The following is a 17285-nucleotide window of genomic DNA, read 5'->3' as shown; positions in this document are numbered from 1 at the left end:
AACTGATGAGCTTGTGCTTTGTCCACTACTGTATAGCCCAGCACATAGACCCTTGTCAGATACTATGCTACTTGTTACACCTCCAAATGTCACATTTGACTTACACTTCCTTATGGCTGCACCTTGCAGAATTGCGGCTTAACTTCAGAACTGCAAGCATCAGTCACTTTTTCAAATACCTGTTGTTAAGGGTTTTATGGAAGGGTTGAAAAGAATAATTCCACAATGTACACTACTGGTACCCTCTTAAAATGTAAACGTTGTTCTTACACAGTTAACGGCCACACCTTTTGAGCCGTTGCATGATTAACCCCTACAGTTCCTCTCTTGGAAGGTTTCTTTGCCATTAGCGATCACCTCCCTAGGAACAATTAGTGACATCCATGATCTTACCATAGAAATACATATTTTCCAGGTTTTTTAAGATAAAGTACAGCTGAGGACAAATCCCAAATGTATTCCAACGGTCGTTTCTCCTTTCCATTTAAACCAAACACTGGATTTACCTGTTGTCTTCCCTAAGCCAAACACTGTTGCAGAGAAAGCACTTCATACAGTATAAGTTAAAAGGGCATCAATGTACTATATTGAGAGAATTTGGAAAACACCACAACTTTTTGTGGCTTTCTTAGATCCCAAAAAGGGGCAAATCAGTTTCTAAAACTGATATTTCACAGTGAATTGTGAAATATTTTCAAATTAACTACTCTAAAGCCAAATATAATTTACCAACAGTTGCACATACACATTCTACTAGAAAGAAGGGTGCTTCGTTGGCTTTCTTAGGCAGCATCCATTTAGCTGATAATTTGTAAAGCAGCTACTTGGTCGAATCAACACACGTTCAAAAAACACTATTGGGTGGATGTCCAGGCAAGGTAGCAATCTTTTGTGGGACACACAATCGTGCAGACCCTTTGCAAACATCTGCACCAGCTACTGCCTAGAGCCTCTGCGAGAGGAATACTGCTTTTCTGTCTATGCGTAGCATGTTTACCTGCAGTCAAAACATGCTACGAATGGAGTGTTATTTACCCTATAAGCATCTATTCGTAGTGTAGTGCTGCAGATTCACATGAACCCTCTCGCCTACCCGGCAGCCATACGTTGGTGTCAGATTTAAATGTATTATACATTGTAGGTACAAATATGTAAATTTTATTTTAGTTTATTACACAAATATTTCTGCTTTTAGAGTACCATCTCTAGCTCCATCCTCACTCGCCATTATGGCGGAAAACAATTATCAATCTATCAATGGAGCCGTTGAACATGCACATTCTCTCGAAGAGGAGGAGACTCAATGTCCCTTCGATAATGAAAAGATTTCTTTGAAGAAAAACAAGCTGTAGAGTCCGAGCCCAACACTAGATTGCAGGAGTGTGCGCATAACATTTGAATCTGCAGCACTACACACTGCGAATAGATGGTTACGAGGTAAGTAACCTCCTCTTTTTATGGGCTTTCAGTTAACTACACGTACTCTGCAATCTTTCTTCTCAACCCAGTTTTCCTCAAGGTGCTCTCAGATTGCCCTCTCTATTCCACTGCTTACATTGTGAAAAACATATTGATTACCTCCATAATTTTCAGTTATCAGTATGGCTTGCTGAGACCGCATGGTTGTTCATTTGTATTTATTAAGGGAATGCAAGACAAACCAGGGAGATTTCTGGCCCAGGTTCCACCGACTTCATGTTTCTTTAGTGTGCAACGTAAACAGTGATCTTTGTTTAGTTTTCCAAATGTGTGCATTGGACAAACCTGTGTCTGGAAGCACGTTTCTGAAAAACAATCTTTTTAGTGAAGTAGTGTGGCTCACTGGTTAGAGGCGGCAGACCCGAGAGCAGAGGACGGCCCGGGACCAGGGTTCGATTCCCGGCGCGGCAGGTTTCTGGACCAGGGTCAGCGGACTCGATAATTCTCTCGCCTCGGTGCCCACTCTGATCAGCGATCACACTCGGCAACTCTGGGCATTAGCTTGCCTCATCTTCACTAACGGCCCCACCAGACCGCCGGGGATGCCTGGTCTCACCCTGGAGATACCCAATAAGGGACCATCTCTCAGGGAAGCCAGGAAGGGTTTCGCAGCGGTCGAAGCGCCTTGGGACCCTACGGGTAAGTAGTGCGCTATATAAATGCCAATACATTTACATTTACATTTACATTTACCTATCGGTCTTGCACAGAAAAGAGCACAAGATATCCAGAGCTAAACTCTCTCCAGTGTGTGCTGAACTGAGACCTTACCACGTTCTCTACAGGCCACTTAAAGCGTCCACCTGCGGTGTTTTGTGATCACTATAATGTTCCACTGGAACACAATCCTCCCCACAAATGGGAATTGTTTTTTAACTTTCTTTTGAAGCTGGTTTCAGTTTCCCTGCAATACTTTCAGAGGATGGTCTTCTGCCACGTGATAGACACATTTTCTGAATGCATTTATTTTTATATAGGGTTATGTATGACCACGGTTTTCTCCTATACCGTGCAATCATACCTGCCCTTGTGATTGATTTCCAACATCCAGTTCAATAGCTTGTCTTCAGTGGCTTGTTAAGTGCTGCTCAGACTGTGATGGATATGATTTATGCAAGAAAGTGAGTGCCAGTATCTGGTGTACAGTAGCAAATGAGCATAGCTTATTCAGAAAAAGTGACGCGAACTCAGGTCGCTGCTTTCTAACATTAAAGTTGTGGTGGATGTCCAGAAGGGCTTTATACTCCGGATAATCACTGACCATGGAAATATGTTCTATTTAGAGTCTCTGTACGTACATTTCTTTTGTGAATATCTTAACTCTGTCACAGATCCAGCCCTCCTGACCCTACATTCCAGACCGTTCACAATGGCCTTTAGAGGTAATGTAGATGACACTGCCCCAGGGTACGTAGAGGTCCCCTCACTTTTCTATGTAGGTGAAACCATGCATGCTTAAGAACCGCTTTTAGATTTCAGTAGGATCCCGTATATGGAAGAAGATTTTACAGGTAAGTAAACTTTGTCCTTTTATGCTAAAGGGTGTTTCTGGTCTCCTCCTCGCTCTTTTGTTCTAAGTGCACAGGTTGTTGTGGTGTTTCACTCTATTCTGATTTCACCTTTCTTTCCCCCTCTAGGTAATGGACCAATAAGAGCTCAGCCTACCCCTAGTCCGTCCGTGCACCCCAAAGACGACACGCAGAAGCGGTCCTAACATTGTAAGAAACCCAGACCACGGGCGGCAGGGCATGAGTCTGCATGTGTTTTGCACGAATGAGTCTTTTCAACTCCTATCGTAGCAGTTATTCCATGTGCTGCTCAACCACACATGTGCTGACATACATACATGCATGATCGTGGGAGAAAGCTATGAGTGCTTTTTAATTTTCTACCTTGAGATTTCTAGCATATATATATATTTATCGGATATGCCGGTGAAAGACAACCTGAAGGCCAATCTCCACTCTCTCCTGCACTTACGTATGATGAGTTGGTTGCTTGCTTTCTTTACCTCGCGTTTCTCCCTGTCTGCAGTGCGTCTCCTGTTGCGTGGCTCGTTTAGAGATTTGAATTGCTTGCAGACCTGCTCAAAAACCTGTGCTGTATTGGTGTTGGATAAAGGTCTCCTTTGTGGCAACCTTAAGCAGGCATGCTAGAATTAAACTATCAGCTACCTTTCTGTAGATCATTGTTCATGTTTTTCCTTTTCCTTCTTGATGGTAGGTCGGTGCATAAGGCTTGCGCTGTTGATATCCCGTGCTCAACACTGATTCGTTTCAGCTAAAAGATGGAATTTACTTTATCACAATAAAAAGCTAAACTGGTTAAATGTTGACACAGTAGCACTGCGCACCGTGGGCTGAAACTGTTGAAGAGCAGTCCCACCATTTAGCCGTTTCAAATATCATTGCTTGGGAGAGCCAGAGAGCCGAGTGGCACCTCCCTCAATTTCTCAACCCTCCGATTGAGACCTAGAATCGCCCTCAGTTTCCGATCACTGATGGGCATCCGTCTTAAACGAACTGCTTTGTAGTCTAACACTATTGGCTTCATGACTCGTGGTTGACCCTGGTCGTCAAATACTTGTTCGAGTCTCTGAATTCAAAACCATTTTATAGGTAGGTGATAGTCTGTCGGCGCCCCGCCTAACTTGGCCTATCATGTGGGATGCTGCTTGTTACCTTCTGAAAGTGACTACTTGTTGGTTCCATATTCTTAGAGCCAGTGCAGTAGTTTCTACGCCAAGGCTGTTCGGCTTGTTTATGCATCATCTTTGTAGAAGAGGACGTAGGTACCTAGGTTGGAGAAGGTCACACATCCTTTGATTCTCTGGTCACCAAGTGCAAACGTTATGTTAGATTTCCTTACATTACATTATTGAAGTGAAACCACGCAGTGGATGGCCCACTGTTTCGAAGTTAGCAGGCTGTCCTTTAATTTTTAAAAAGTGTGGCCAGATCAGCCTCTTAGCTAACTCCAGACCTAAAAAAGGAAGCAGCAAAGACCTTTTCATTTTACTATAATTATATCTATAACATTGTTATAGGGGCTTTCAACCATCCCTCTCCACCCATTGATGTGTTGTGTAATTCACGTTTTGCTTTCACTTGCTAAGCATGTGGCCATGGGTCCTCCCACTTCTGCCACCGATTAACGTCACTGTGAGTGACTGCATTCTGCCTTTTCAGAGGGAGCGAATCCACATACAATGTAGTTACCTTTAGTGCCAGGAAGTACTAAAGTACTATGACAATATATTCTGTTTGCCTAAAATGTGAATTTGTTTTAAAAAAAATTTGTTACACTGATGAGGACCAAGCAGCTTCTTCATCAATAACGTTTTGCAAAAAAACATAAAACAAGCATGAAACAAAACAGGCTGGTGGCCAACGCCAGACCTATTTGCTTTGCCAGTGCTTGTTAGGAAGTGGGGATAGATCTACTTTTCTCTTTTCCTCTAGTTCAATGTCTCACCCTCACAAAGTTGAAGGTGAGCTGATAGCGGTGAGACAGGCCCCAAAGACTTGTTTCATACCCTGTGGTAATCCCATCCAGCTGCATTTACAGACAGACTTGGGATTTGTATTTTTGTAAATGGTCTGCTTGAACCTCTTCGATTTGCTCTTAGCAGCTCATCTTTTTGCAGGTGCTGTCCTTTTCTGTCAGGAATATTGTCGATGCATTTGAGCTGCAGTCCCACCTCTTCCTAAGATCTATTGCACCCCTGCTTCCTTCAACTTGATGATATCCCCTCTGTACCTTCTTCTTGAACAAAGCCACCTAAAATGGGTTTGTCTACTTGCTTCACAGAATTGATCTTTCGCTGGCCTTTTCAATGCTGATTGCATCACTTGGTCGTGCTTTTTGTTGGTCAAAAAGCACAGCTTTTCTCTTATTTGCATGGTTTGCTTTAAGCAAGGATTTGCATACTGACCAGTCCTACTACGCATATGAGACCGCGGTACCTTCTGAATGCATTTACTTGTGGTTTGAGAATGTCCTGTCCTCTGGTGCCATTTTCCAATGCTTCCTAGTTGTAAATTCCCTCCTCGCTATCCGAGGTGTTTCAGAACTCATATTTTATTTATCAGGCCTTCAAATAATTATTATGCCAGGTTGTCTAACCTCTGAAGGTATTCCACCTTTGTGTGATCGGCCTCAGCCTTTGCATGGCAGACCTTAGTCTTTGGAGTGCTTGGTTTACCCTATACTTCCATGGACTGCCTGAGTATTGTGTGAAATATGCACTCCTGTGCCTCAGACGTTGAAGTACACGTGTTGCTGTACTACTTTGTGTAATACTCCTTTGTGTGGTAGGCTCAGGCAGGCGAGTGCAGTTTCCATACTTCATTGTGTAGTATTACCCAGGCCAAGGAGGGCACAGTTTGTGTGGTTCACTTTTGAGTGGCAGGGCTCAGTCTGTATAGTGCAGAGTTTGCTGTACTACATTTGTGGTCTGCCTTTGTGTGGAAGGTCTCATTCTGAGGAGTGCAGAGTTTGCCAAACTTTCGTTTGTGTTCTCTTTGTGTGGCAGGCCTCAGTCTGTGCAGTTCATAGTTTGCCACGTTTCTGTGTGTGGTCGGTCTCTGTGTGGCAGTGCAGAGTTTAGCATAATTTCTTGTCTGGTTCACCTTTGTGTGGTACCCCTTTGGCGGTGAGTGCAGAATCTCTGGATGTCTTTGACGCATCTGTTTTGGGTGCAGGTTACTTGGGTACTGTAGTCAAAGCCCTCGGATTTGATTCTAGAGCAGTTTCTTTACTAGTTTTATGTTTGCCCTGGTGAACTCCATACATTGACAATTGAGGCCGGGCCCTCTTTACTGCAGGTGGATTTGAGATAGCAAGGTGTTGGGTTCAGTAAGTATTGACGTTTACACAGGTTGGGAGTGTATCATAGGGTTAGCCGCAGCAGGCCTATTTCAGCACTAGATCCACTTGGTAGGGCTGGGGGGCAAACTGCGGATAAGTTGGGTGTCCCTTTCTAACGGATTTGTCAAGGTGGCCTTTGTTCTGTCTCTTTGGATGTGGTTTGTGTAAGAGGATGTTGTGTAATGTGCTTTTTTTGCCTTCCTCTGTCTTGAATTGTCCCCCCCACCTCTTCCCCCACCACCGACCCAACATGGGTTTCTGTCTTCAAGCTGCTGATTGAATCTTTTGTGTGGGCTTTTGGCGTTTCCATTGTTTGTGGGTATGTACCTATATCTTTTAGCGTTGTTTCTAGTGTATGATTTGTTTGTTGGACTTTTGTCAAAGTCAAAAGATAACTTTATTTCGATTGAATTTACAATCATAAAAAGTACATTTTAAAAACATTACAACATTATAAAAATTCAATGTGCTCATTGGCTTCTAAGGAAGGCATTTTACAGGTAAACACTAACACTCTATATACAAGTATAATAGCACAATAGTCAGTATAAATTCAGTTTGCTCATTTTGCTGCTAAGGAAGGCAGGTATTTTACAAGTAATCTCTAACACTCTTTATACAAGAATAGTTGGACTTTTGACATCCTTTGTTTTGAATTAGTGGTTGGGCTTATATTTGGGTTCTGGGCTGGAATTACTGCAAACCTGGGAGAGTAAACTAACGGCCCCACCAGACCGCCGGGGATGCCTGGTCTCACCCTGGAGATACCCATTAAGGGACCATCTCTCAGGGAAGCCAGGAAGGGTTTCGCAGCGGTCGAAGCGCGGAGATACTCCTCCGGGAGTCGATCCTAGCGCTATATAAACCTGCAATTAATTAATTAATTAGGTTGGTGATGCAAGGATGATTCAGCCATATGAGATTGTTGCAGGCAGAATGCCATATTAAGATGACCTCTCCTGCGGGAGCTTGGGGGGGGGGGATGTGACTTGCGTGGAAGCGCGAACGCCCCCTTTAGAGTCTGGAAATCGGTTATTTTAGTACAAAATGTAGGTCACTTGTTTGAATCCCACCCCAATCCAGAGACAGCAGTGGAGGATGAGGCAGTCTCCACCTAAAAGTTTAATGTAGCGGGCAATCCCTGTAGGTCACTGGCCTGCGGTGTGCTCCCACTTTAGTGTTGCCGATATAGTGCTTGCAGTGGAAGGGGCCTAGCGGCTAATGGTGTTAGTGGCCTGTGGCACCTTGGTGAGATATGGCATCTGGATGCCTTAGATGCCAGTGTTGATGCTCCCGCTCCTCGTGTATCGTGCTCTCCAAGTTCCAGTGAAACCGATTCAGCAGCAGGCACCAGATTGTTTCCCTCCCAGTGTTCCCCAAGTAGTTACTAGTCTTCTGGGCACTCAACTTTCTGCACCAATTTAAGTTTCTCTTTGATGTTGTACAAGTTCTTCACTTATGCTCTGCTCTACATGGTTATGCCATGGTGGGGGTACATGTATTTTCTCAGTTACACATTCTTTGTCACCTTATCACACACTATTTGTACAAGACAATTGCTGCGCATTTCTTTAATATGCCCAGACCCATGAGGAAAGCAGAGTCCTATCTAGTGGAACGGATTCAAAGCGCGTGCACATGGGCCAAGAGTGTGGTTTTGGGGATGGAGAGATTAGTAGCACTGGAAAAGAAAGTGACACTACATTGAATTGCAGAGGGCATCAGGAATAAATCAGGACATCTAGAGAGCAGCTGTCTCAGCATGAAGCTGACAGCCTTCTCAGTTGTTTTTTTCCTTATATGGTGACTACGATTTGATTGTTTTTACATTGATTGCATTGTTGGGTATTAATTCAACTGACAAACACTGAAATGCATGTCGAATGAGTCCATAGTGCACTACTGTGTTGGGATATATAGCACTTGGCCCCTGTTCCTACCTGCCATACTTGGTTCCTTCCTCCTTTAAAACTCCAGAAGTACTGAGTAAGCTACATCATGGGTAGGACACACAAGAACCCTCCAGGGAGCAAGGTGAAGGATAGAGAAAGCCAACATTGGGCATCCGAAAAGGAATATGGAAACTGGGAGCTCCTAGGCAGTACAGAGAAAAGGGCAGGGAAAGTGGGCAGTAGGAGCTAGGAGGAACACAGTGGCTGGGCGGTGCGGGGGTCAAAGTGAGCAAGGGCATCAAGGAAGAAAGGAAAAGAATTTCTAAACGAGCGATGTGTTGTGACCACCACAAAGGGGGATACCGAGGGCCGTTAATTTAGGGGTAATGAGACGCCATCACCCTTATGTGACACGGGTGACCAAAAAATAGAGAAAGTGAATAGAGCCGACAGGAGGACATTTGAAGGAAGGCGGAGGCCCCAAAACATGGGGAACTAACATGCTAACTCGAAGGAGCTAGTGTAAATATTGCTGGACAGGAAACAGATATGCAAGTGGAAACATGTTAGTAAGCCCTCTTTTTGGTTAGTGCAGCACGTGAAGACCTGGCTCTTCTTGGCCCCCGATGCACTCGGTTTTCCCTCATTTAGTTCTCTCCTACTTTCCACTTATCTTCCCTTTCTTCTGAGTTACTAGATTCAACCTTAACGCCAGGGTGCTCCATTGCGTGTGGCAGTGAGCTTTTTTTAAGTGCGAAATTAATTCATTCAAAAGTAGATTCAAATGACGCTGAGGAGGAAAAAAACGTCAGAAATCCAGGCTAAACCTTTATGCTTCCTCCAAATATGGGAATTTTCGAAGGTCTTAAATCATGATTTCAACAATGTAGTGAATATTACATTTTTTATCTGGTACAAGTTATCCCACTCCAATCTGGTAATGTGATACATCTTCTAAACTGTTTTTCCCATCTTTAGTTTAGCAATGTAATAAAGTGTAACAGACTAGTACAATATGACATTTTTTACCTAAAGCAATTCAGGTGAGATATTGGGAAAGACATCTGTTGCATTTCAAACCTAGAATGAAACACATGAATGAGGTTGATGAAAGGTATGCATGGCAAAATTGTTTAATGCAGAAAATGCTTACTAATATGAAAACATTTTGGCACAATCAAGAAAACGAGACCAGGCCCTTCACAGACAGCCGGCGCTACTTGTGGAGAATGCCCCCAGAGCGTAGGCGCAAACACTGCCTGACAATAGTAAAAACATTTTCCCTTACATTAATGGCAGAGCTACTTTCTTTTCTATTTCTGGCACTAAAGATAGAAAAGAGACTAGGGGAAAACTGCCCAGTGCAGAAGAACAGCAGTTCACTGGCATTGCATGTTAGAAGAATATGGCGTAGGCAGGAAATACATTTGATGAAAGTAGGGAAAGGCCAAAAAGATGGATTCTGTATGATCTCCCCTATTGAAGAAAATATGTGGGTAAAAAGCTGGCATTTTGTATATTTGTCGATTATAGTATTAGTCAACTTTGATTTGTCAGTGCCACCAAATTTGACCTTAAAATACTGTGCAACAGTCATTGAAGTTTTACTGTTGGCACATAATCCCACATGGTGCATTTTCAAGCTCACGTGTTCTAAACTTGTAACATAACCTGTATCGGATGAAGAGTGTAGTTGCATGGTGATTATTCTGCCACATAGCAGGACATCTGAGGTGATGTTCCATCAGAGTCCTTTCCCCTTCCCTTTTACAGAGTGTAGTCGCTGCAACCTTGATCGATCCTGGTAACTTAATGTCATTGTTCTTTCTTTTTGTAGGTTCCGATGCACCCGTTTTAGATCAGCCACAGCCTGCTACAGAACGGACCCGCCTCTCCTTCGTATAGAAGGCCATAGTTCAGGCCTCATCATGAGGGGTGATGGAGATCCGCTAATCCCACCGGATCTGAAGCGAGCCACACCAGTCATCAGCACCATTCCCACTTGGAACTGTTCAGCTCACCTGTGGCCTTGCATCTCCTCAAGTAGGAGGACGAAGCAGAACTCATCCTGTGACTGCTGCAGTTGCGCCTTGCCTGTGCATCTCACCTGGACTCCCCTGCCATGTCTCGCGTTTGGGATCCGCTGTGGTAGCATCTCTTCTCACAGGATGGAATGAGAAGATGCACAAAACATAGTTTTATTCTTTTCACATCACAGTCTCTCGAATGCTGCCAAACCTCAAGTAGGCATAGGAACGCCGCCTTCTAAGTGGGAGGCCTGTTCAATGCATGCCTTTCTTGAAGGCTGGGGATGGCACCAGAAGGCGAACTGCACCACATTCTTCCATGCGCGATTTAGTCTTTTGGGACCAACAACTGTCACTCATGTTATTGGCTTGTTCCCTTTGTTTTTAAAGCAGCATGAAGACATGCAAGGCTGTTCTCCTCATACAGGGTCATGGAGCTCTGCTTGAATTATGTCTGGGCAAGCAATACGCCTGCTCCCCGGGGTTCAGGGCGCAGCAATGTGGATCATCCTTGCAACTTTGCACACAAGTGTGGACTGCACCCACCACTGGAGCAGTTGCTGGAATAGCCCACTGGAAGTGTTTCTCTCTCTCCTCTTCCTTCCCTTCTTTCTTGTACTGTCTTCACTGCTCCCCAGCTTTAAAAAGTGCCCATATTCTGGATTTGTCAGCTTTGTCTTTGTGTGTGAACCCTGGCTGTCCTGCTCCCGAACAGTAAGTGTAATATCTAGTGAGGGACTAGATAGTCAACCAGCATTAACACAGTCCCGCCCGCACCTCCCCAACGTCCTGCACTTACATGAGTGGCACAATTGCAGGGACCTGGTGGCAGCTCTCTGCGTGGTTATTGAGCTGTAAGTTGTGCCCAAGCACCTAATGTGAATTATTTTAATGTTTAGAAGTGCAAGGAGGACTTGATATGTATAGAAGCATACTGCTATAAATTTGAATAAAATCTTAGAAACTAGAAATTGTACTTAATGTAGCCAACTTCTGAGGGCAAGTTCCTCAGCAGTAAATACTTGTAGCAGCACTTTCCCCGCCTCTTATGTTTGCAAGTCAAGGCCTTCACCTGTTTGGCATGTGGCCAAAGACTGGTGTCATGTGTTTGTTTTGGAGGAGTAAGTAGCTCATCTGCTTTGCTAGCCTCCATTTTAAGAGGGTGCGAGTAGCAGATAGGATTTCAAAAGTATTTTCTTTAAAAGTTTAGCTTGTTTTTGCACACATGTAATCAAAGCATTTAAAAATATTTTTCTAGTTCTGTTGCTTGCCAAGGTTATGCAGGTAGACCTTCATGGTGCAGCGTTGTACTGGTCTATGTTACTTGTGTATGTTGTATATCCCGAGAGGTGTCTGCATGCCATCAGAGCTAAGAACACTGTGGGTGCTGCCGCTTTGGGCCTTGCATTCCAATGAAGTACTCAAATAGATTGAAGGCCTCTACTGTACTTACATTCATGCTGGATTGTGCACTGTGAACAATTAACATTGAAATCAAGAAACGGGAAAGAGGCCGCATACCCCTTTTGGTGTCCAATAAACCTCTATGTATTATGGTTCTACTTGCACAAACCTAGATCAGGCGGTAAATAATGGCTGTTTATTACCTTTTGTAAATCTGTTATTAGGTCTCTCACCAGCGAATACATTTGAAATATTCCACTGCATCTAGTTAAGGACATTCCATCTGCACAGGCCGAAGGACACAACAGTGACAGGCCCATTCCATATGTTGAACAGATGTGCGGTCATGTCTTCAATATCCTCTCAGTGCCAGTGTTTCCTTCTTCAGCACTGTGCACAAGGCCGGTGCACACACTGATGAGACTAACCAATAGAAGCAATGAGAGAGGAGTAGGAAATGGCCCCAGGCAAGACAGAAGCTCATAGTGCCTGGTTTCATTAGTTGCCACAGTGCTGCGTTATTCTCATTTGGCAGGTCCATATTTCACTCTGTTGCCCAAGAATCTTCTGATGGCCTTCTCTTTAGGGAGGTTTCAAAATTTGCTGCTACCTGAAGTTGTGCTTAACTCTTGCCCATATAAATTGCTAATTGGGAGGGGTCCCATTGGCATCCGTAGAACTGTGTATGGCCAATGACCATGCTAGGTTCCCAGCTCTGAGTGAGCATTCTAATGTTTGTCTTCTTTCAGGTTAACAAGGTAAAACAAGCTTTTTATTGAAATTAGGAAACTGTAGACTTTTTAAATTCAGTTTACCAGAACATGATATTGTTTTGGGACAGAGAGCATCTTCATAGGAACTGCACGCCCATGTTTCTGGCCCACCAAGGAAATGTCCTGTATCAAACGGGAATCCATTCTTTTATTCAACAAGTGCATAGCTACTTTGGAAGCTCAAGGAAGTGACAGAATTACCTAAAGTTGAGTAAGCTGTATGGAAAATGCTCTTGAGGGTCTCACTTTAAACTTGTTGATGGGTGAAACTGATTTAGAGTGAACAATTTAGATTGTCAGAATTTTTAAATGTTCCGTGAGGAGCAGAAACCAGTGGAATGGAATGCGGCAGGTGTAATTACTAGAGGTTGTGATATTCCATCTCACAGGTTTTGATGTCCTAAGTATGTTAAGGTTGATTTCTTTCTGCTCTAGCAGTATCCGCAAAGTCTGTCGCGAATACTTAATGCCAAACGTCTACTTTTATGTAAGCTGCAGTTTCCTCATTCAGGCAGTGCTCACTAAAGCTTTTGCTTCCTTATCACAGCTTTTTGCTGTCATTTCTCCTGTTGCCCCGTCTCGAACCACTTTACAGCACCAATATCTCTGAGACTGAGGTCCCATCACTCTTATACGTTGTGCGAATATTCTAGACTAGAGGCATTGAGCATGGGAGTTCTTCGAAGGGTCGAAGACAGAGTTCATCTTAATAACTAAGGTTTTCTATGACCTATTTTGCACTGTGATTCATTAGTAGCCGCTGGGATTCTATATTTGCTTTCATATTTGCTTTCATGTTCTATGCAAGAATGCTGGCTATAGCTTTACACTTTAACAGCTAGGAAGGAGGTAGCTTTCAAGAACTCTTCACCAATCCAGCTTCTTTTATAAGATTTATGTTTTTTTTAAAGCTCTGTGCATGGTCCTCCTGTTATTCCTGAGAGAAGCGCTTTACTGTATATGTTCAGCTTGGTGAAATGGGCATACTGAGCAGCTATTGCCCTGTAAACATCAACAGGCTGTCCTGCTTAGAAAGCAGTCAGAGTCCTGAACCTGCCCCTACACCTCTCTGCTTCATGTGACCGTTAGTGTTCCAGGCCATGTCACGATAGTCGCCAGCCAAGTGTTGAGAAAATGAACTTCAATGAAGTATGTTAGTAGCCTTGTAGGAAGGACTGATTTACATTGTGTTGTGTCCTGGACCATAGGCTAGCATCTGTGCATCAGGGCCAGGGTGCCACTCTGACCACTAGCCCAGTCCACAACCAACATCAGTTTGTGGGTCTGACTTTATCGCTATGTTTGTACTTCCCTCACTTTTTATGTTGCCAGGCACGGGCTGTTACTTTTGAGTGCTTTAAAACCATAATTATTTAAGCATTGAGGTCTCTTTACTCTTGAGTATTTCTGTATACTGTTCAGGGTTTTGGCTAATGAGAAATTAAACTTTCTATTGGAAGTTGTTGAATGTTTAAGGCACTATGTATCTGTCACTTCACCCTTCATAAACCTTGTCTGCCCTTTCTGCCACACCTAATCCCCTCCTATTTTACTGCCAGAATCCTCCATTCCGCCAGCCTCCTCTACCCGCCACAATCTCATTTTCCAACATGGCTGACAAGCTTTGGACCTTCCTTTCTCCTTATTTCTTATCTCGTGACCTCCTGGGAAATATTTAACTCCTGGCTCGTCACTGGTTAGATTCTGCCTTAACTCAGTCGCTTTTCAGTGCTAGGTCATGTTAGCGTATTAGTGAGCTATCAATATGTTTCTCATTTATTCAGTCCATGTTTTACCACCAGTCTGTTGGGTCCGCTATGGTTACTAGACTAGAGAGAAGTTTCAATTTGATGTGTTGAAGAAACATATTTCTACGTTAATATTCACTTGAATTGCTTGGTAAAATTATTGTTAATGTTTAAACAACAGCATTTTGATTATTTAATTTTTAAATTTCAATTACAAAATTTGCATTGCTTTTACAGTCTGGGACAGTACCACTCATTCGCACCAGCACTTTCCAGCATAACCTGTAAATACAGCAACTCAAACCTTTGAGCAATACCAACTTTCATCCTTTAGAAAAATCAGACAGTCCTTTGATTTTTTTTTTTTTTAAAGGTGTCTATATCGAAGCTATGTAATAATTTTTACTGCAAGAGGTTTTTTTTGTCTTTGAAAAGATATATTGTTTATATGTTGAAATAATGTTTAAAAATGGCTCCCTCGGTTGATTGAGTTCTCCTCTCCCTCTAAAGATTGCAAAGTTCTTCTTCTATACAGGAAATATAATCTGGTTCAGTGTAGGAGTCTTACTCTGGTCTTGTGAGTTGGATACCACTGAATCAGAAGAAAGTGCTTAGCTTACATGTAGCAGAAAACCTATGTTTTTTGTCAAAAATTCCTATCCTGAGGGAGGAGAGGTTAGCTGTGTACCTGGTTCAACCTCATTCACAGCATAAACATCCTCCTGCTCTTGTTGGTGAACATTACGTTACTCACTGTTGTGTGGAGAACATGTTTACGTCTTTCTGTTAGAACCTTGGAAGTGAGCACCATAGCTCAAAGACTCTTCTGGTTCGCCATGCTGCCATTGGCCTCCTATGGCACTGTGAGCCTATTCTGATCAAAGTCATTGGCCTGATTGAAAAGTATGTATTTATGTAGCAGTTGGCTTGACCTTATGTTTCCGCCCTCTACAGCGGCCCAAAAAGGAGATGGTACATCCATCCCTAGGTTTTCTCCTTTCTCACTGTTTGGAATAGATCTCTTGACGTGATGGCCAGGTTTGTAAGTGTATGCTGCTAGCCTGCCGTGGTCATAGAGGGTTGATATTCACCATATTGGAAGTAAACCTCACCAGATAAACAACGCGTTGGCCCTTTTTCCTGTAGTACCAGGCCAGAAATCCCAGCAGATAAACTGGAACTAATTGATATACAGAGCTCCACCCAAGCATCCACATGCACTATCTTACTTGTACTTCAATATCACTGGAAACATTGGTGACGTTCAAAAAGGCATTCTTCTGTTGTTGTGCTTCATCTGATAATGGACCTTTTGATGGACAACCTGTGTATTTATTCACGGCAACCACAAGCTCTAAAGAAAGCACAGACTCCGGTAAAGTATATGCTTTTTTTAATTAAAAATATATTTTTGCCTGCATAAAAATAGTCTCATCCTATCTTTTTACTCCCTAAAAAATATTCTATCAACCGCCAAAAGTAGGGAGTACCTATCACTGGTTTATTATTATTATCACTCTCTCAAATATTTTCTGCATCCCGGAGTAGCTCTAACCCTCTTTTAGTAGGATCATGCCATGATGAAACAGATTCCCACTTCTTTAGTCCACTAGAATGACTACAGTCGCCATTTTCAAGACTGATTTTCCTCTATATCGCTCTGTAGTATGCTTCACTTTGGACTTATTGCTTACTGCTAATGAACATACTGCTTCTTTACTGATTATGTTTTATTTATTTTCTTCCCTTATGTTCCGATCTACCAGTTGTAGTTCATCACGGATGCTTCTGGGAGTTATGGAAATCTGTAAGGGATTTCAAAGCCCTTCCAAACACCTGTGTTGTATCTAGGTGAACAAACTGAAAAGCACGGATTTCCTTCCTGTGTTTGGGGAAAAGTTGTGTTTTCAGACCGAATGTTTTTGCCTAGCTTAACTCCGAGTTCATCCATAATTTGAGAGCTGGTTTCGCCAAGGTTTTTCATTCCTTATCCAGATGAACTGTGGTTGTTCTGATCCATCCATCACAGTGTCTCCTCTTTCCAAAGTCGGCGATCCCTTAGCAAAGCACATATTCCGAAAGTTCCTTGCCGCATCTACAGTGTCCCAGTGCAGCCACCTGTATTTCCATTACTTTGTTTTAGATGGAACACCCACGCTATCAATGGGACAGATCTGCCCGAACACATCATCAATTCTTCTAAACCATGTTAAGAAAGCTTAAAAATAGGTCTGAGCGATTTACCGCCACATAAGTCAACGCCAAACCTTTTGTGTTGTCTTTCAACTCTGTGTGAAGTTTTTCAATTTAGTTATTGGGGGGGGGGATGACTTGTACATTTGTTTTTAATTTCTGAAAGGATGAAATGCCAACATGATGGGCACTGAAGGGGAGAGTAAATATGTTGGGATACCATTAATAAAACAAATCTAATATAAGAAAGGCCTTTGTGGTGTGTAATGTTCATATATATTCAATGCACATAATATTGAATTTTACTTTCTCAGCATGAATGTCAGTTGTGGCTTGTGTTGGCATGGTTGACAATGGATTGGCCATGTGAAAACAAAGTTCCCTTGAACTTAACTCCGATAAAATGACACAAACAATCCATACCTAATTAAAAATAGTTCAATACCACAAACTAATAAGAAAAAAGAATCACAATTTATTATGTATACATACAATAAAATACAGTGGGTACTAGACAAACTAATCTATGATCTAAATAAAAACATTTCATAATAAATCATAACATTCAATTATGACCCGCATAATTGGTACACAGAAACAGTAGGACATAAAAATTGTACTATACTAATTGTATATTCGAACTCCTGATTTCTAACATCGGTGTTATGTACACTAAAAATCAATGCGTCGACAACGATAACAGAGTCTTGAATTATACAAGACCAGAAAGCGTTGACGCGTTTCGGTGGATTTCCAAGATTATGACCACCTTTATCAAGACTTTGCACAATGTCTGTCGTGACCAGGGGGTCGTTAAAATTTCCCTAGAATAGATATATAATAGATTAGAAAGAGTCCCTAGATCTTACACATACCATATTTGTTAACCACAATTTGCAT

General features: G+C 42.6%; 1 protein-coding gene across 4 annotated transcripts in view; it reads left to right on the top strand.

Annotated features, from left to right (window-relative positions):
• The window catches only part of DNAJC5G (DnaJ heat shock protein family (Hsp40) member C5 gamma), a 188950-nt gene extending 172316 nt beyond the window's left edge, over positions 1-16634 (top strand). For 2 of the 4 annotated variants that reach the window (XM_086928152.1, XM_086928153.1), the window contains exons 5-6: positions 3117-3197; positions 10078-16634. In XM_086928152.1, the coding sequence (XP_086784278.1) occupies positions 3117-3193 (77 nt within the window). In that variant the 3' untranslated portion in view covers positions 3194-3197; positions 10078-16634. The remainder of the gene's footprint in view (positions 1-3116; positions 3198-10077) is intronic. The other 2 variants (XM_086928154.1, XM_086928155.1) reach the window with 2 other exon arrangements.
• Positions 16635-17285: the final 651 nt, after the last annotated feature.

This window comes from Lissotriton vulgaris, chromosome 6 (assembly GCF_964263255.1).
Source record: "Lissotriton vulgaris chromosome 6, aLisVul1.2, whole genome shotgun sequence".
Taxonomy (NCBI): domain Eukaryota; kingdom Metazoa; phylum Chordata; class Amphibia; order Caudata; family Salamandridae; genus Lissotriton; species Lissotriton vulgaris.
Note: the sequence above shows the minus strand (reverse complement) of the source record. Positions and strands in the feature narration are given on the sequence as shown.